At 39.9% G+C, this 21,289-nt stretch overlaps 1 protein-coding gene across 1 annotated transcript; it reads right to left on the reverse strand.

Moving 5' to 3' along the window:
* Window positions 1-8,538: 8,538 nt before the first annotated feature.
* Window positions 8,539-20,837, reverse strand: klhl14 (kelch-like family member 14). The gene is made up of 8 exons (XM_030074914.1): window positions 19,939-20,837; window positions 17,746-17,867; window positions 13,782-13,871; window positions 13,116-13,194; window positions 11,591-11,781; window positions 10,985-11,143; window positions 9,991-10,148; window positions 8,539-8,679 (listed from the first exon to the last, which is right to left on the reverse strand). The coding sequence occupies exons 1-8, from the start codon at window positions 20,814-20,816 to the stop codon at window positions 8,539-8,541; spliced, it is 1,818 nt and encodes a 605-aa protein (XP_029930774.1). The 5' UTR covers window positions 20,817-20,837.
* Window positions 20,838-21,289: the final 452 nt, after the last annotated feature.

Here is a 21,289-nt window from a genome sequence, read left to right on the forward strand (position 1 = left end):
ACACCCAACCCCATATTCTAGTTCACCTTTTTATAGGTTCTCCCACTCTTTGCATATGTTTTTGTGCCTGCATTGAAAGAGCTGACAGCCTGAAACAGGACATGCATGGCCACTTTATGTTTTTACTGGTCTTTTGTTTCCATTTTAGAGGAAGCCAAGGGGGTGTGATTCTTTAATAGAGGAATGAACAGTTGAAGTAGTCTTTTTTCCCCTTATTTTGCAATACAGAAAAAACAGTAGCCTTCACCAACAATGTCAAAGTGTTGGCTAATTCAAAGAATGTATAGCTCCTGGATACATTTTTATTTTGTTTTATTTACATTCTGAATGGTTAAAGCTGTTGCTGGACAGAAAACAGAACCCTTATTAAGTCATAAGCTACAACACTACCTCTCACACACGAAACCCAGTGTCTTAGTCATGTTTGAGAAGCACGACTCAGCGGTTTTGCCCTGGCAGAGACAAAACAGAAGCAAGTGTCCTCCTGTTATTATTGTAGAGCAGCAGCTACAGTTACTCACATAGATCCTCATGTGATTATGGAATATGGAATAAAAGTGGTGACATGATTTTAATGATAAACACAAGCAGGATATGATGGTTAAGTATGAGTGCACATTTTCCCTTTTTATTCTCTCCTTTTTAGTATTTAAATAACCCTGGAACTTCTAAGAGCTGTGGGTAAGAATTAGACATTTGCAAGATAAGGTGCACGTGGGGTAAGGTGAGGCGAGCTGAGCGAGGGAGTGAGGGAGTTAAACTTGGGCTTGAACATCAGTCAGGAAGCAGAAAAATTAAAATTCAAAATTGTGACGTCACCACGCACAAAGTTTAGTGCTGCTGAAAAATATAAAATACATACATGATTCAGGAAAGACGACAAAGCTTTCCAAGGGGTAGAGATAAAGGTAAGGCTACATTTTCTGGTTCATGGTTAACAATAATGTATACCTTCCCTGTGGATCCATACAGCCTGCCTCCTATTGATTTTCTATAGAGTAATACAAAATGAATAAGATGTTTTACCCATTTCCTCATGGACACACATCCTGAGGTGTTTACAAGTTTCAGCAGTTTAACTTCTCAGGGTTTTAATGGCTGCAATACAGTAGAGGGATGTCATTTTCTGAACTTACCAGACTATTCTCGCTGTGCTAGCATTTGCCTTTACCCACTTAGTTATTATACAGGCATTACCAATGATTATTTATCAGAAATCTCATTGTGCAAATATTTTGTAAAAGCACCAATAGTGATTTTTACAGTATCAATATAGAGGTATTTGGTCCAAAATATTGTGATATTTGATACTGTCCATATCGCCCAGCCTTAGTGTTATATTTGACTGGGGAAATCAATTATCATACATTTAAAAATCAACTCTGCAAATGCCATGATGAAAAAAGATCTTTGTATATTTCAAACGGCTTGCCACAAATACATCTTTCAACCAATATAAAATTTTAAGTTTCATCCGCAAAAAAGACTGTATGTGGACAATATTTTACCCAAACATCCAAACATATTTCTACAATTTTACAAGAATATTTATATGGTGGTACTCAAATGATTGAATGTTAGAGCCAAAACTGACTTGACCAAAATGTCCGGAGGTCATACAGATGGGAAATTTTCTCAGCTAGTGCTCTGAAAATGTCAGCTAAATTCTCAGCAACACAAGCTTGTTTTTTTTCTTCATTCACCACCATATTTAGTTTCCATGTATAGGATTAAGAATATAAAATTACATCAAGGTGACTCAGTTATTCCCACTTCCTCTTTAAGAAGGCTCCAGGTCCTTCTCTGTTTCTGCTAATGAATATCAGAGTCTTCTTGAACAAGGTGAGACTGAGAAGAGACTCTCTTGATGCTGAAGCCACAGAGCAATGAAACACTTGCATCTCAACCTGTTGATGAAGTGCTGAAACCTCTTTATCTCTTACAGAAGTGTTTTACCTCTGTTGTATCTGCAAGAAACTGTTGGTTAAGAGACACAAATATAATCAGAGATGTACAGAACTTCAAAACAGTGGGATACTGTATGAAAGCATTCAAACAGCATGCAAATTATTGCTAAAAATACACTGTTGAAGTGGGTCAGCAGGAATTATAGCATCATGCATCATTCTCTGTCCTTTCATCTACATCAGTTGTTGGCTCAGATGCTGCCACTGTTTATCTCACCACTTCAGGAGGGCGAATCTGGTTCTTGTAGACCATAGAGGCACTGAATACTGGATAGCCTTTTAATGTGTTAGTCTACATGGACCAAAAAAAAAAAAAAGAAAAAAAAAAAAATCTCCCCCAAATTATAACTAAGTAAGTTTGGATCTATATCATTACAGTAACTCAAATTACTATTACACAGTGCTAAAATGTTACTATAAAAAAGAAAACGTGCAGCCTGCACTCTCCAGTAATGTTGAATAGCTTGTTTTTCTATGTTTTGCTTTCACGCCAGTAAAGTGAAGGTCACATTTTTTGAATTGTGGAATGTCTCATTTAGGAAAGCTCTTAAAAAATTTGCACAAATTGTGATTTTGTTTCATGAGAGCCTGTGCTCAGTCGAGTGTTGTGAGCTTCACATGGCAGCCCTGTCATATTGGTTGGCAAGAACAGTGTAGGCCTATAGTTTTATGACCTCGCATTTATTAATACAATATTCACTAGGGGTGGGCCAATCAATCGATAATCCAATATATCACAAAACTTAATCTTGTGAGACATTATCAATACATTTGAGCCAAGTATCAATCTTTGAGTTTTCAACTTAATTTGCGCACATTTTTCAAAGCCTTTAACGTGTCCTGTGTCTTTCCTGCACAATTTCAAAAGTTAAAGCAATGGCTGGATATACTCTGTGATTAAAACAGAGCCATGATAGTTCATGAAGTTAATTAAAGGGTCAGCCATGTTCATCTTAACCAATCCTATTATTCCCCAGGCTGTGTGAGGTGCCTGCAGTGGGACTGAGCGCAGAGCTGAAACCATCTGCCACCAACACTGAAGGGTAAAAAAAATCCTCAGATCCCTGCGTGTTTCATGTTCACAGTCAAATGAAATCCTTCAGATTTTTTTGTCCTCTGATGACCATCTGTATCAATCTTTTCAACAATATACAGTGAGAAATAGTCTGTCTGCAACAGAATGTGTTACCTAGGGCTCCAGCTAATGATTATTGGCATCGTCGATTAATGTGTTGATTATTTATATAACTGATTCATTCATTCATACCCAATTTCCCCTTGGGCATCAATAAAGTATTTCTGATTCTGATTCTGATCTGATTTCATCTATAAAATGTGAAAAAATAATGACAAATGCCTACAGCAAGTTCCCTGAGCCAAAAATGATTCGTATAATTGCTTTATTCTGACCGGGTGCCAAATCCCTCCAAAGTTTTCATTTCATAATGATATGAAATGGAGAAAAGCAAGTAATTCATAGCTCATCTGTGAAGCTTTAACCAGCAGATGTTTGGTATTTTGGCCGGATAAATGACTAAAATGACTGATGAATTATCAAAATCATAGTAAATTGATTTTCAGTCAGTCAACTAAATGATGAATCGACTAATCATCTCAGCTTTAGTGTTACATTGGTGTTACCTTCCCGTGTTTGTGCCACTGATTTGGGCAGTGACTAAAAGTGGCAGAATTAAAATAAGAGGGTGTGAGCAGCTCCAGTTAAAACTAACCAGACCGCCCAGACTTCTCCACACTCTGCTGTTGTCAGTGCCTAACTCCGACACAGCACATTCCCAGAAGAAAAGTAGGTATTTCTTAATGTTGTGACATTTTAGCTAATACGGTATTGTGATATTAGATATGGATTTATGTAATCTAGCAGGATCATCTCGGTGAGAAAATAATTGCTATCTTATCCTCTAGGCACCTGGCCAAATGGGTGCAGGTACTCATGAAGCGGAGATGCCAAGCAGAGAAACTGCTGGCTTTGGAAAAAAAAAAAAAAAAAAAAAAAAAAAAAAAAGTATGTGGAAGCGGATGTCGCACATGGTTTGGAGCAAGACATGCTCGGTAGTAAATGGTTGGCAAATCAAATCTGGTCTGGCACAAGACATAGCCTACACATCAGATGTGTTTTTTATGGTTATTTGCTGGTTAACACTTTATTGACTCCCATTTAGTGTAATAATGCTGTGTTTTTTAATGTACTGAAGCCCGGATTTGTTCATATTCTAGGGGAGGGTGGAAAAAATAGGTTTCCCATGTTCTGCAGTATATTAAATTGAGTAGGTGGGAAAATGCATGATGCGCAACAACAAACAAAAAGATGTCAGCTATTGCTTGTAAGTAAAAAGCACTTTAATGCAAGAAATGGACACAAAATGGGCTCGGTAAGGCAGCTATGAGGGTGCTGTGTGTTTCAAGCTTGGCGCTCATGTTCAGGCAGCCTCAACATGCTGTCACTTGGAGCAGCTGCCTTACCAAGCCCATTTGGTGTCCTTTTGTTGGTTTGAAGTGCTTAGGACTATTGCTATTTTAGACTCAGGGCGTAAAGATAAATCTTTCTCTGTACTGTTTCCTGGCAAAGTCAGTGGCAGTCAATCTGTGAGAGATGTCGAGGGCTGCAATGGGCAGCTGCAGTTCTGGAAGGCCACCAAGTCTAATGAATCCCTGACACATGTTCCTGTAAATGCATCGCCATTTAGGCTCTTGTGTTTTGGAAACATGTCTAAATCGTGTTGTGTATCCCTCTCTTTCCAAACCATTCACCCTCACAATTTACCGTTCTCCATCCAACTGGCATTAATCTCCATGTGCCGCTGAGTAGCACTGCCAGGTGAGAACGCAAACTGCAAAAAAAAAACCTATTTTACCAAGTAATTTAGACTTACACCTCAGACTTAAAATCTTGTTTCTCTTGCAAGTGAAAAAAAAATCTGTGAGCGCACTGAGATTAATTCCGGTTTCCAAATCGAATCAACTTGTTTCAATTTTTTTTTTCTTGAATTAAGAATAATTTTCTTGACTCTAGAGGGGTGATTTGCTGCATTATGCCCTGTTTCAATGTTATTATACTATTTTCCAGAATTAATCCTGAAACAAGTGACAGTGCATTACAAACAAATGGGGTTATCGCATCCTACTGGCAGATTTTTTTTTTTTTTTTTTTTCACAAAACAGATTTAATCACTGAAAATGAGGCTAATGGACTTGGTAAGATGGATAGTTTTTTTTGCAGTGCAGTGCAGTGCAGAGCATCTAAATCCTGTTTAAGAGGGAGAGGAGATCAAGTCCACAGTGGCCATGCTCTGGGAACAAAACACGCCTGAGCGGCCTCTCACAGAGGCAGTTAGCCGGGCTTGATGGACAATATTCAGCCCGGCAAAGAGGGAGTTAGCACTGCCCTGACGGAGCAGAGGTTCAGCCTGTGGCTAAACGTCTTGTGGGCAGAGAAACCTGGAAACCTCCGCCTTCATCAGCTGCTCAGGACCAGAGGCAGCCCTGGTGTTTTTTTTAACTACGAGGTGCTCAGCATCAAGGAGGCCTGGAGTTACCTCTCACATACCGCTGACCACAAGTGTGTGTCCTATTTTGTAAGCAGGCACGATAACAAGCACAGTTATTAATGTGAAATGACTCAGCCAGACCAATGCATATCTGCTGAGTAAAAACTGGAAGTGGATGAGGACAATTTTGAGCGAGAGGAGATATTGAATAAAAAGGAGGAGGAGGGCAAGACAGGAGGAGACAGGTGAGGAGGAGGAGGCAAGGAAGTGGGAGAAACATGAGGATAAGAGAGTAGAGGAAAAAGCCAAATATCTTGGCTCAGCTTAAAGAAATAATCCAGATTTCTTGGCACAAGGACTTACTCACAAGTGATATCCCTGCATTATCCCGAGCTCCGAGCAGGCAGGTAAGCTAGCTAATAGCAGCCACTAGCATCAGAAAATGGCCAATGTTTTAGTCCACAAAACTCACTGAAATGTTTGAACCGCCCACAACAAAATGCAAATACAATCATGTAGCTATTCCAAGGCTTGCTGAAGTCATTTGACGGACTCTAGCTATATTTTGGAGCTGTTTTGCTCACTTGATAACTCGAATTTTTGTTAGCATAACTGCCAGGCGGAGTGATACGGTTAGTGAGCAGCCTCCAGTGTGCAGTAATGCAGTGATGCTCTTCAGTTTGAAAAAATAGTTCCAAATTTATTTTGCTGTGGATGTTGAAGCATTTTTGGTGATTTAGTTAGTTAGTTAGATAGTTTGTTTGTTTGTTTGTTTATGGCTTAAACTGTGTGCCCTTTGCTGACCCCGCTGCCTGCCTGTGTTTTAGTTTCAAGTTTTCAAGCTCTCAGGTTTTGGTTGCCCCTCATATGTTGTCCAAAAAAAAAAAAAAAAACTTTTCACATACTGGTATTGTGTTTTAATTATTTATCCTCCAAAACACAGAGTGAGGGTAGGGTGAGGATATAACGCCATGCAAGCCTGAGCCCAAACTTCATTTTCAGGATGGCAACCTCACAAACTTTAACAGCATGGAAGAGGTGAGATCATGGATTTAATCAAGACCCCCCTTTCTGCAAGCCTATTAATGTATCAGGTTCCATTAATCAAGCCTTTTCTGTGTTTATCATAAAGGATTTTGGAAATAAGGTGTGGGTCTTAGGGAATATTAAGGTTAATTTATTTTTTTTAAATTTATTATTATTTTTTTTTTAAAGATATGTTTGTGGTACATTTGTGCATTGTTGTCCATTCTAGTAATGTATACTTCAATCACTAAACAGGTGAGTGAAATGATGTAGGCTACCTGGAAAAGGAGGTATTTTTCTTTTTTTTTTTTTTTTTCCCTTTGGCAACAGCTGCATAATCAGAAGAATAACAGGAGGTGGGTGCAATAGTCTTCATAATTAAAAATACTGAAGCTCAAAAATGTTTTGTTTTCATGCGATATCTTTATCTGAAGGCTCTCGGCTCAACCTAAAGTGTCAAAAAACAACAACAACAACAACAAAAAAAAAGCCAAGAAGGAATTTTAATCATCAAGAGTCAATTTATTTTCATATTCTAAAATGCAAAGGACAATAACAGGATTTGAGAATAAATCCAAAGTTGAGTGCACAAAAATGTTTCACTGCAAGCGATTATGTACAAGAATGAAAATCAACTAATTTTACAGGATTCAACAGGTACTGCATCAATATTTAGAGTCGACTTTTTCTCAACCTAATGGTAAGGACTAGATTTGAGTTCATTTGTACTGAAGATATATATATTTTTTAACAACAGCACATCCATCATCATTTTAGTGAACCCTTTTTTTTTTTTTTGTTAAATTAAAGTTCACAATTAGTGCAGTAACAACCACAGTATGCTTTTCCTTTATTCTTTTTTTTTTCATACCTGGAAGTTTAAAATTCAATCGAGGAAACTCTACGCGGCCTCACAAACGGGCCGAGAACAAACTTAAAGAAAGCCCGTTTCCATCAGCTGATCTTTACACCCAAATATGCTATCCATATGCTACAATGGCAAGCGACAGCAATTTGATTGTACCATCGTTGTATAATCAACATCACCATTAGTGCTATCATATAAATATTCATAATCATTGTTAAACTTTAAATTGCCACAAACGTCTGGCAAGATTTGGCCTGTCAGGCAGATAACCTGTGAGGAACTCTGTTTAACAGTTTATACAGAAACATGATTTTGGCTCGGGTGTATATGATTTGTTAAAAGTTAGGGCTGGGTGATATGGAGAAATCCTCATAAGGATCATGTTTATCATATCAGAGTCTTTTTGTACGGTGTGTTTTTCCTCATACCAGCTAAATTATGTCATAACAAGAGTGTACTGCGTTTAGGAAAAAAGTTCTCTGAAAGCTTTCCAACTTGGGACTGTTAAAATTACAAATATTTTCTTGGTAATTTCAGAGGAAGACAGCAAAACATCTGCAGGATGATGAGACAAAAGGATACAGCAGGATAAGTGCAAAATCCTGCATGAGAAAAATGAGTAATAACATGAAATTGTGAGGAATATACAGTACAGTTTGATCATCACAGTTACTGTTCATCACCCAGCCCTAGTTTAACGTAGCCCCATTACAGTTTGGGATTGATCACTTTTTCTCCTGACGTCAGTCCTTGAAACAACACTGCTTTTCGCTTGAGTTATGCCTCTACTGGTTACAAGATACAATGGATCTGAAAGCTATAATTCAGTTCAACACTATGCGTGCTATAGAAGAGAAGCCAAAAACACTTACTACCAGTTTAAACAAAATCTCATATGAAAGTGACCATTTCTCAGAAGTTCAACACAGATGGGTTTAAATACATGAATTACACGAATTTTCTTTTTCAAACCTTCGGTAAGGAATAACGAAAGTGCTCTGGTCTCAAACCTGTAAAAAAATAATTTATACACACCCCCATCATCTGATCGGAGGGGTTTGTCACAAAATTGTTGACAATTGTTTTTTTGTTTTTTTTTTTCTTATTGATGGTCCTCCCCCCAATCACTCTGTTGCTCCTTTCCCTCGCCACCTGTCTGTTGGGTTAGTTGTCATTTGTTAAAGGGAAGGCAGGCAGGCAGTATGACGGTCGAGCAGGCCGGGCCCGCTAAGGGCTCTGCCACCTCTCCCTCCAGCTCTGTCCATGTCCCTTTCTCTGGGCTGTAGCAGATGGTGGAAGACTTGTAGGCCCCCTGAAAAAAAAAATCACAAACTTTAGTGTTGTTTTGATTTCTAATTGTCAAATCTGTGATGCTGGTTTAGTTAAAAAGATATGCACTCAAAAAATGCACAATTACAAGTTACATGCAGTAAAATAATCTCCTCTTTCCGATAGTAATGCATCCTGAACTGCATGTACAAGTCTTTTTTTCGCGAATCTAGATTCAAACTCTCACGAGTGCGGTTAACGTTAATGTTAAGGTTAGGGTAGGGTTAGGTTAAGGATGTGCAAGAGTGTGCGAGAGTTTCACAAGTCACCATCAACACACAACCAACAAGCTGCTGCTGCTAGAAATGTGAGACACAACACTTCCTCCATACAAGGGAATCTTTCACGAAAAAGCCCGACCTGACAGCTTTCATAACTGGGTACAGAGTGAATTACTGCTGTATTATGTCAAGTGGCAACAGCGAATGGCAAAACTGACTTTTATTCACAAGAACATGTTGAAGATTTTTACTTTAACTCAGTGAGATACTTCAATCCTCCAGTGTATGAGAACTGATGTAATCCTTTGTGCTATTTTAAGGGTGAGCACCTCCTAGGTGCCAGTATTGTACAGGGTATTACACAGTGTATAGTATCTCAAAATCACAATTATCATTACAAAAAAAAAACAAACAAACAAACAAAAAAAACACTGTTGTTGGTGTTATCATGGAATTATTCTTATTAATTCCCCATTGACCCTTTTATAAAACCCAGAATATGACATTGTATGCTGCACAGGTGTAGTAGCATTAAGGAGACTTGAGTGTTTGATGGTGACTTCGGTTGATACGAGACAGAATGTACTGCAAAAACTGTGACTGCTTAAAAAAACACGCTGTCCAAATATGGTTATCATGATGATTAAAGCAAAAGTGTGACTAAACATTGGAAATTTTGTTACAGTTTACATATACATACTGTATATTCTTCCATCTATATAGACGGTGATTTGAACATGTAATGATTCACATGTAAACTTAGTGATGCACAGTAGATGTGCTTGATAGATTTGTAAACAACAAACAAAAAATCCTCAGGAAAAGAGTGAAACTGAATTTGTTCAGGCTGATATTAGGTCTGCACTCCATGATGAAGACACGGCTTTACCCTCTCTTTGGTGTGCTGAATTAGCTCTGGTGTGTTCTTTGGTTGTAATTATTTTTGGTATTACCTTCAACATGTTCTTTTATTATCTATATCCCTATCCTCTACTGCTGCAATGACCCAATTTCCCCACGAGGATCATTAAAATCTCATCTAAACTAATCTAATCTCATCTATTAGACGTTACCATGCTCCAGCTGTAGCCCCCCACTAGAAAGATGCTGTCATCCAAAATAGCACAGCCAGGACCGCTGCGGCCCTCCAGGATGGGCGTCTGCAGGATGTTCCACTGGTCAGCTTTCGGGTCGTAACACTCCACCAACATCACGTCTAGATGGGAGAAACCTGCACGAGACCGGGAGAAAAAAATGTCAAAATATATGATGACATTAGTATATGGTAATAATAACAACTTGCAAAAGAATGAGGTTGAATAATTAATATCTTTCTCAATCTTTGATCCTCCGTAATCAAAGGAACTATGGATTGCGATTCAATAGCCTCTGCTGGCCTGTTTTGGATGAAACTTGGGTTGACCGATAGATGTTGACACTAAGGTCCAGCAGTTTGAATATAAAAGAGACTGGCCCACCACAGCGCCACCACCAGGTCAACAGGGCCCTATGCTTCACGCTCAGTATCTCAGACACTGCTCAGTCAAATTTGATGAATGTTTGGAGAATGATGACATCCTGTACCCACAATATGAAACATAGACTGGCCTATACATACACATACAAAAAATATATACGTATGATTGAATGAATACATAAACAAATAAACACAGAGTGACATGTGCCAATTGAATAATGAGGAAAAAAAGCTATTTCAAGCAACTAAATGCAAGCTATTTTTTTTTAAACAAAAATAATGTTTGACTGAACACCAAGAAATTCAGAACACACTGTTAACATTCCTCTGTGCAGTGGCACAAATTGCACTCCATACACCTCATTATTTGAACAGCATGCAGATGCATATGTGTATCTTCACGTTGCACCTGGGATGATGAAACGTGACAGAGCAGGGCAACTGCAAGTCCTCCAGTGTAATGAAGGTCATGGACACCCGCTCATAATGGACGCATCTCTTTCACATAGCTCCAAAAAAAAAAAAAAAAAAAAAAAGGTATTGATCTTGTCCTGCTCTCTATTCAGTACCTCAAATGCCTCAGTACTTACCTTTCAAATGGTTTCCTCCAATAGCATAGAGGCGGTCGTTCATTCCAGCCAAGGTATGAATGGCACGCTTTGTGTTCATATCCTGTTTCCTGGCCCACACATCCATTATAGGATCATAACAATAGAGCCAGGAAACATACTCTCCATTGTGGACTCCTCCTGCAACAGGTAAAGATGACACTATGTCATTAATAAAGTGCTGTTTAAATACATAACTGGAGGCCGATTGACATGTGCTTAAAAAGATGGGTGACAGTCTTCAAGAAATATGTGTATAGGAGGTGAATGTATTGATTTAGCTCTGCCAGTGTCTGCAGTTACAGTAGTTACCAGGCACCATGTGTACAGTTGGAAAATATGACTCCTACCATGACAAGATGATTACTGGTGGATCAGTGATATTATTAGTCATCTTGTATCCTTTACTTACCAAAAAGTGATTTTTTTTTTTTTTTTAGAATGACTAGCAATTTTCCCAAAATGTTTATGTAGCAGAGAGATGAAAAACGCCTGCTGACTAAGTTAAAGGGGCTTTTCATTACAGAAGAACAAGGGATTGTCAGTGTGATTAGCGCCGAAGGTTGTGTGAAGGGGATCTGTCCTGACCTGAGATGTATATCTTCCCATTGTGCACTGCTCCTGCATGGGCGGCCAGAGGCTGCGGCAGAGATGACACATAGTTCCACTCATTAGTCTCCAGGTTGTAGGACTCCACGCTGGAGAGGTAGCCCGTCTCATTCCTGCCACCAATCACGTACAAGTGCTTATCCAGGCGGCAGGCAAAGAAACTGGCTCTCCTGAGGAGGAGGTGTCAACCAGACAACATCATTAAACCAACAATGACAGATTCATTGAAGGCTTATCAACAGATGTGTCTCTGTGTGAGGTGCAAATCATTCAGGAAAAAGATAAAAACTGACAATAGTGAATTAGTATTTTATGAAAACTAGCTTAGGGACAGTAACATGCTTGTGAGCTATGAGCGCCTTAGCAAATAAAAATATGACTGCAAAAAAAAGAAGCACAACAACACCAACAACAAAAGATAGATAGAAGAGTGTCAAGCTACATGTCTCTTATTTCATTTGAAGGTGAATAAATCCTATGTAAATGAACCAAGGTTTCATTTGAATAAAATAAAAATAAAAAAAAGACTCCACATTTCTATCAGTCTTGGTCTATTCAAGTGAACTGCTCTACTGTATCAACTGTAGGGGCATCCTCTAAACTATTCACTGCAGCCAATGGATCATTTCTCTCAGCTTTTAAATCTATATTTTAATGGAGGACAGACAAGCTAATCTTCTCTGTAAAGAAAAAATATGATAACACCAGAGACACCAGAGATGAAACACAAAATTTGCAACGAAGTGCAAAAGCTAATCATTTTTTTATGCACAAAGCAAATTCACCTCAGCCTTAGGTTTTCATCGGATTTTTTTTTTTTTTTTTTGGTTCTCAGTTGAGTGTCTAATTCTGAGGGTGCTGTTTTCATTCACTGTTTCCATAATGCAGGCATTGTGAAGCCCCTTGAGACTGTAACACTGATTAAGGGCTATACAAATTAAACAGAACTGACACAAAGACTGAACACCCCAGAGTCCAGATAGATCTACGTTTAATCCAGTTGAAACAACTTAGATCAGATCTAACAGGGCTGCTCACAATCTTATCTGCCTGCCATTACATGAAAATAACATCAATCTTTTTTTATTATTATTATTCTGGCCCTAGTTTACAGGGAGCACAAGACAAACCAGCTAAATCTCACAGTGAAATTAGACTTAAGCAAGTTAGACTGATCCACTTGTAGATCCGTGTTTTACTTCTGGTTAGATCACTTCCCACAACACAACACAGATCAGCCTGGACCAATGAAAATCCTGCATCTTCCCAGTGTATAGCCACATTTCCCACCTTTATTCCCTTTATTTTCCTTCATTTATCCAGGTTATACTCTATGTATATTCTTACATCACATACCACAATGATAAACAGAATTTGAATGCAAATGTCAACAAAAGCAATGACCCATTAGCAATCAAGTACAATATATAAATCAATAGTAATTAACATAAACATCTGTATCTATATAACTATAAATGGATGACATAAACATATAGTGGCCTACCTCTCCTGCATGGGAGGCAACTGTATCCAACTGTTGAATCTGGGATCATAGCGGCTGACAAAATTAGTGCTGTGCTTTCCTGAAAAAAAAAAAAAAAAAAAAAGACAAATAAATATCTATGACATACATAACATTGTTCTGTCTTTTACCAAGTATAGTAAACTAGTAAACAATCCAGTCTGACTCTGATCATTGAAAAACCTGGAGAAAAGAAAAAAAAACTGTCTGAAAATCACCAGTCACACACACACACCAGATTTTTCAGTATAAATACATGTCACTATTTCACAGTGAATTATTTGGTGTTGTCAAGTGAGTGTTGTTTGTCCACTCATGTTGTTGGAGTGTTGTTTGTCCACTCATAGTGCTGTAATTGTGCTGTGGCGGCTGACTCTGATGGTGTGGACTTCTATAAACTCTGGCATAATTCTTATTTTTACACACAGGGTTGAATTAACACACATTTTTTGCACACTGGAATTATTTAATTATATTGCTTCATAGAAGAATAGCCGGCCTATTATTTAATTATTATTGCATAAAAAAGAGAAATCCTTTTTTTTTTTTTCTTATAATGGTTACCGTCGCTTCATACAAGCTCTCCTAGCTGTTAAATCACTGTACAGCCTCTCATGGCTTATTGCTCCATGGTGTTTAATCAGTTACCGTTGGGGTTCCACTGGTCTTCTCCACCCAGCAGCAGCAGGAAGTTCTCCACCTCCACCACACAGTGATGGGCACTGTTGTAAGGCATTACTAGAGGAGACATAAAAATCAATGATGCCGATCAGCAGCTATCACAAAACCACGAGAACGTAATGGACAATATATTTTAGTCACACTGAAATGAAGTTTTGATTACTGTTCTTCATGCCTGCAAAAGTTGTGTGTAACTGCAATTTAAGTTTTTTTTTGTTTTTTTTTAATATGAGGAGGACTTGAACCAGCAGGGTTTCTTATCCAGTAACTGTGTTTGCTACTTCACGTATTCATGAGCGATGAGCAACTTCGCAAGTCCAAAAATACGACTGTGAGCCCTTCAGTTTGACAGGAAGTCAACATACAGTATATACTCATATTGGGATAAGTGTGATTTAATTTGCAGTTTACTTTCACAGTTGACAGTTGACCAAAGTTAATTGACATTCTCACAAATTCACATGAAAAGACAGTGGAAAAAATGGGCTTTCAATGGGTTAGAGTGCATGAAATAGACCAGATGGGAAACTGTATAATGCACATAAAGGCTATCATTCCCAGGGCCAGCTTGCCAGGCCTATTTTTGTATCCATTTCTTGCTTTAAAGCGCTTTTGATTTATAGCACTAGAGATGGTTAACATTTTTTAGTGGGTACATTTTGCAGTTTCTCACCTGTGGTATTTCAAAGCTTATGGATGACATTTGTAATAACTGAACTAAATAACTAATTAAATAAATATATATCTGCATCAGTGTGAGTCAACTGTGTATTATTTACTGTGGGAATCTATCTATCCATTGGCATTTTAGTGTTGCTTCTTACACTAATATATTAAGGAGCAAATCCATAGGATCTTTAGCACATGTTACAATGTGCTGAAGATCCTACCGCATGTCGTAGACTCTTAGCCAATGAACTAAGATAAATCAAACAACTCATCATGGGCTTGCATGAAAGAGAGCGAGGACAGACACACGCAGCTGCAGCAGGACCCCTTGTGGAGGATTTTCCCTTGTGTATGTTTTTTTGTGGTCCCCTCCACTCCTCCATCTTCCCCTGCTGAAGTGACCCCATTGAGATGTAGAGAAATGGTCTTAGGTGACAGTCATAATGAACATGATCGTGTTCACTCAATAAATCTCAGGCCCGGCGCCTTTTGAGCACAAATCAGTGAAATGTTAAAGCCCACCTGTCTGTCTCCATCAGTCATTTCCACTGTCACCTCCCCACCGCCTGATGGATCACAGTTGCTGCAAAATTAGACAGCCTTGAATCTCATTTCTTTCCAATTGGCCTCTCCCTGCAATCTCACTCTGGCTGGCTGACATGTGGAGGTCCTCTCTGGGAGGGGAGCCTCAGATAGGAACTAATACTACATACACTAAACAGAGCTTTATCTTGAACGAGCGGATTAGGTTGCCTGCCTCCAGTGCACCTCAAAGACTAGTGCCATATGACTGCCAGATTCCCTTACATGCTATTTACATTATCATTCAGTCAGCAGTATATGGGACATGGATGGGTGGCTTTTTATTTGATGTCTAGTGACTTGCACTCATACTAAACATCGTCACGTACCGACATGAAAAGCAGATTATTGCTTTACAGTATGTCAGGGGCTACAATAAGAAAACCGAGGAGGAAATTCTGCACCGGCAGGATTTGGGACATTTTTCCAACCTCTACAGGTGCCTGAGATACAGGTGAACAGCAGGATAAGTGGCAACATCTAGCTTAGACTAATGGTGCCAGGCTGAAATAATCGACACCGCTCTAATAGTCTTGTGCATTGAAACGAAATAAAACGTACCCATTTTTTCCCCCCTTCTATACTGTGTGGGACTTTACCATGAATTATCATCTTAAAGGGCATATGAAATTGATTTCCCACTTGTCCCCTTCTCACCCAAACCTTCCTCTAACCCCAGGGGTATATAGAGCACCAGCTATGGGAGGACAGAGCAAGCACGTCCTCTATGAGATGGACGCCATCACTCCGTTCTACAGTGAGCTCTCAGGCTCACTAGAGGGAGTCAGAAACCTCTGCATAGAGGCACAGCCGGGGTCGGTTGAATGACTCCACAGCTAATGCACCACTGCTGCTCTGGCTCCGTCGTTCCTTTAACACCATTACTATTGCATCCCACTGAGCTGCATTCCTTTGTTCTAGGCCACGCTCAGATGAGGTCCGATTCAAAGTATGGGATTCTAATATGAGGTTGGTTTAACAGCACAGGAGAGGAGAATAGTCCTGCACTGTGGCCGAGCCTGTCTCTGCCTTTGTCTTCCACTGCTCCACGCTGCTGTGGGTACACTAGATGGCAAACTTTACACTGGAATCACCGAGCAATAGATATCTGACACGACAAGAGGGATCAGATTCTTCCTAAATTGTGTTGATGAATGTCTTAATCAAAGTCTGTCCCTCTCAGGTTTCGCCTCATTGAAAAGTTATGATTGAATGTTAATAATCTTCTATTCCACATCCATTGTGTGGAAGCTACATCAGATGGTCACTGATGTGTTAAGGGGATGATTTTGCAGTTTTGTCCTTCCACTTGGCCACGGACCATTTGAGTGTTAACTTTTTAGTTTTGAGTGATGGAAATCCCTATTGACCTTTTGCTTGTTGCAGTTTATACCCATGAGTGTGAGTGTAATGAGAAAATGACAATATAAATACCAGTAGGCTTCAGGCTGTTGTGTGTATATATATATGCCTCCTTTAGTGGAGTGCACCCTGATAAATCTGTCCAAATCTGAGGTAAAATATCAAGACAGCTGCCAAGAAACACATGATTCCAGCCCAGGAAGAAACCCTGTCCAAGACTGAATTAAATTAATGAATTTATGTATCCCGAGAAACAACAACAGAAACACCACACTGGTTCTGGAAACAATCCTCGCCATGAAGAGAGAACACAAAGTGCACAGGGTCAAGCTGACAGAAAACAGACCTATAGCTAATAAGTACAAATGGAGAGGCTCTTATTGAGATATGTCTCCAACCAAAACAAAGGACAAAAACTCAATATGACCACCAATGATGATGCAAAGGACAATGTGGTTTCCCATTAGCTCTTGTTTGACCTTTGTAATATGGCACCAATATAGTGGTGAGCCTCAAAAGGTCAGGGAAGACAGTGAGAAAAAGAGGATAGGACACTGGCCAGAGGCATGTGCTGCAGAAACAAGATTTTTTCCCCTACAAGTTCACAAAGGCTGAAGACATTTTCTACACACAAATAGAGTATTATACGCAAATTATTTCCATATTTGGTTGTAATGAAAATCATAAAGCTATAGGCCACCAATTACTATTATTATTAATATTATTATTAGCATTTTATTTTTATTATTATTATTTTCAAGCATGTTATTCCGTTTATTGCCAATGTTGATCACTTGGTTAATGATGATATTATTGCTTTACTTCTCTTGTCTCGCTGGCATTTGCCTTATCTTACCCCAAAATCAATGTTCATAGTCGCAACGTCATCAGTGTGTGTTGGCATGTATGCCATTATTCAATCTTAAGTAGTGGTCAACTGAAGGCAGACTAGCGAGCCACATTTTTTAAAGCTATTGAGATAAAATGTCATTCATTATTGTCCCATGTATGCCACAATAGATCATTAGATTCAAATGAATCTCTCAGCGCATCTTGCCAGGATATTTCAGCAAAAACAAGAGAAACCGGGCATGAAACTCCACAGTGCTGTGAAGTCACGCTCTGATTAAAAACTTATATTAAAAGTGATAGTGATACATTATTACCTCAAGGATTTAGGGAACTCCTTCCCTCATTTTCCGTGGAAATTAACCTGTGTTAAAGCCATCCATAGGAACAACTATTTCTCATCATAAAAGACGCTAACACAAGATGCCTCGGGTTAAAAAAAAAAAAAAAATACAGCCTTGCTACTCACTTGTGAGGATCTTCCATGTCTTTTTCTCGTCGTCATAGTACTGGACCAAATTACTGGGGAGACGATCAGGTCCAGGAGGCAAACCACCCACCAGTAACAGCATTCTCTTATTGGAACGGATTCTGTAATGTCAGAAAGTGTGGGTGTGTGGACAAGAGTTAGAAAACACAGCACAAAACAGGTATTTAAGCCATGAAGTCACACATGCAAAGGCAAAAATAAAAACAGCCCTTTACATGGGGCTTACTGTGTGTATGTGATCACGGAATATTACAGAGAGCATTAATGAATCCATCCAAGCACACAGTCAATGAATGAGTGAATGGATGAAACAGACAGAATGAATGCATGGATGAATGAATAAATACACTTTGTCAAAATAGAGGTGCTGAAGTTGAGACTACAAACTCATGCAAAATATGACCAAATTTAACACAATCAAGTAAAAATGCTCAACAGCGTACTTATCCTTTTGATGTGTCACTGCATGGTTATTTTACTCTAAAGATATCTTTTCAATTAGCTGTGAAGCTAGGATGGTTCTGCAGGGTGCCATGCTGGAGGCTAAGGGCACAATTGAGTACATAAACTTGCCTATAAAGCGTCTCCCTTTCATTGGCTATAATAATTCATGTGACATCTCTGAGCCAATTGTGAGATATTTCCTGCTGTTTGTATATGGAATACAACCTCAGAACTGCACGTTGACTATACATTAACGACTATTATCTGGTTCCTAATGGATTTCAACACAAATCTGAATATCTACCAATTAATCATGATGTGCTGTAAAAGATTAGGAACAGTTGTCCTTTATAGTCAGACTCTTTCACCAATTGTATTTTTTATTTTAATTTTTTATGCTTGGCTAAATCACCACCCTCAGTACATCCTCTCTGCTACTGGCCCACTAAAGAAGTGTTTTGGGGTTATTCATATGCAAATGAGCCCCTGGACATAGATAATGGTGATTAATTGAGAGGAGAGAAACAGTGGCATGTGAAACTAATTATGAGGATTCCTGATTCCTTGCTCATTTAGATCCATATGCGGGAATAGATCTGTTATTAGGAAAATGCAGGGGGTATCTACGTGCAATATGTTTCCACTTTCAGATCCATGCAAAATTAGATTTCCAGGTATATATACATCCTCTAGTGCTACAGCTCTATTCATCTACTGTTCACCCTTTTAGGTCCAGCAAATACATACAGTGGAATCAAAATTTGAATATCGATGTCAACACTATTCAAAATATTTTCAGCCTTGACTGTCTAACTACAGCCAGCTCTGTAAACAACGCCTGACAACAGCACCATCAATCACTCATCTCACTGACAGCGCCTGTCTACTTACCAGTCCTTAAAGTGCTGATCATAACAAACATGTATGGCCGTGCAGCTTGGCCCATGCTTGCGCAGATGAAACGCATGCATCCAACCTGAATAAAGGAGCAGCACCTATTTGTCCCCCACACTGACAGACAATGCACCCTATATTTCTCAGATGCAATGCAATTCTACACTCAGATGTGCCAAATTCCCATTAGTGTAGCAGGAACAGCTGCAGTACTTTTTTAATTGTACTCAATTCACAATTCATATGTAATTTCCATGTAACTGTAGTGAGAATTTAATTAAAGCATTTCACATTATAGCTGCAAATCAAATGTATAACCTTTGTCTAGTTTCATGTCTGCACTGATTACAGTGCAATTACACAGATGTGTGAGAAAATAAGTTGGTGTTGTGTGGGGGTTCATTGTTGTTTTTTTCCTTCACAAAAACACGAGGTAACCTTGTAATTGTGGATATAGTGTAGCAAAGCACAGTTCAAACCTCTTGGCAGCTGGTATTGTCTTTTCTGGTAAAGTCCCAAACCCCTCATTGACTGGGCCTCAGACCTCACTCCTCCCAGCACACAGGCAGTGTGACCAATACTTGTAATGAGTGTGTCAAATTTAACAAGGCGGATGCATTTAATCTGCCTTCATCCACTCTCAAACAGCCTACTGGTGTGTGGTGTGACTGTGTGTGTGTGTGTGTGTGTGTGTGTGTGTGTGTGTGTGTACTCACGTCTGTGTGTGTATGTGTGTGTGTGTGTGTGTGTGTGTGTGTGTGTGTGTGTGTGTTTGCATCTGTATCTGTGTCTCTGTGTTTACTTGTTTGTCTGTCTGTGTGGTCTCATCCTCACCTGCTGGCCATGGTCTGCCTGCAGTGCTGCCTGAAGGGCATCAGGTGGTAATTCATGGCATCAAGAAGCAGTTTCTGGCACACAGGGTCACTCCTCATGAAGTCAACCGACTGCACCCTCTCCACCAGCTCGGGGGCAGGTATGAGGGCGAAGCGCAGCCTCTTCATAAGGTCCGGGGCATAGTGCATGCGAGTCTCCCGGTCATGCTCCAGCCAGAGGACTGACATCTGGAAGAGAGCCAGCTCTGACTCCACCGGGGGCGGCAGAGCATCTAACATGGCACACATCTCCTCAAAGTTCAGCAGCAGCACGTCCTCCACCAGGTACTTGTTGGCCAGCTTCTTGGTCTCATCCAGTCCGTGGAGCGCTGCAATCTTGCAGATCTGCTTGTAGTTCTGCACGGAGATCTGGTCATTGAGGAACTGCACGCTGAGCTTGGTGATCTGGGGGATGTTGAGTATCTTGCTGACTGACAGCACCTCTTCCACCGTGTCCAGGGAAAGAGTCACGTTGGCAGTGTACAGGTACTCCAGCACTAACCGTAGTCCAATGGAGGAGCAGCCCTGGAGTACCAGGTTATTGATGGGCCTGGTGCTGGTGGTCACCAGCTTGTCATCAGGGGAAGATGAGGGGGTCCCACTGCTCCCCTGGTCCCCTTTGCTACCCTCACTGTTGATTACATTGTGGGAGGAAAAGAGAGACCTGAAGTACTGGGAGCAGGATGCCAGCACTGCTTTGTGGCAGTGGAACTGCTGTCCCTGGGCAGTGAGAGTCACATCACAGAAAAGCTGTTTCCTCCATAAGAGATTGAGCCCATGCAGCAGGGTGTCACTGTGTGTTGGGTCAAAGGTGGATGTTCTATCACCCGATCTGGACATGACTTCCTGACTGTGAACGCCACCTAGGCAACAAATAAACCATGCAAGAAGCCATTTACCTCAGGTCATTTATTTGTACAATACACGTCAGCCTAGATGTTATCTATCCCCCAACTATTACAATAGGGCAGGATTTCTCGGCTAAGTTAGGAATATTGAATAGATCGCCCGTCCGTCCAACTGGGAATAATGCCATGCCAGCCGGCGAGAATCTACATCCGATACGGGTTCAGGCGGATTCAACTTTGAGCTCTGGTCGTAAAGCAACAAACAAAACCGCAGTAGTTCCAACAGTGTGGCACTCTTATTCATTCTTACTCAAGACAAGATGATTTAAATGGAGGCTGAGGTTTGCAGCGCGCTGTCAAAACAAAACTAGGATACGGAGATGCTGCAGCGCTTTTCCCCTCGATAACGCAACTGAAGTTGTTGGATACGGAAAAAAGAGACAACCCCTACGGTGGACGGATAAT

The sequence above is a fragment of the Myripristis murdjan genome, chromosome 17 (genome assembly GCF_902150065.1).
Source record: "Myripristis murdjan chromosome 17, fMyrMur1.1, whole genome shotgun sequence".
Taxonomy (NCBI): Eukaryota; Metazoa; Chordata; class Actinopteri; order Holocentriformes; family Holocentridae; genus Myripristis; species Myripristis murdjan.

Coding starts and splice junctions, on each gene's coding strand:
- klhl14 (XM_030074914.1), bottom strand. CDS start 20,816: ATGTCCAGATCGGGTGATAGAACATCCACCTTTGACCCAACACACAGT. Junction 13,872..17,745: donor GACATGGAAGATCCTCACAA/GTGAGTAGCAAG, acceptor TGTCTCCTCTAG/TAATGCCTTACAACAGTGCC. Junction 8,680..9,990: donor GGGGCTACAGCTGGAGCATG/GTAACGTCTAAT, acceptor TTTTTTTTTCAG/GGGGCCTACAAGTCTTCCAC.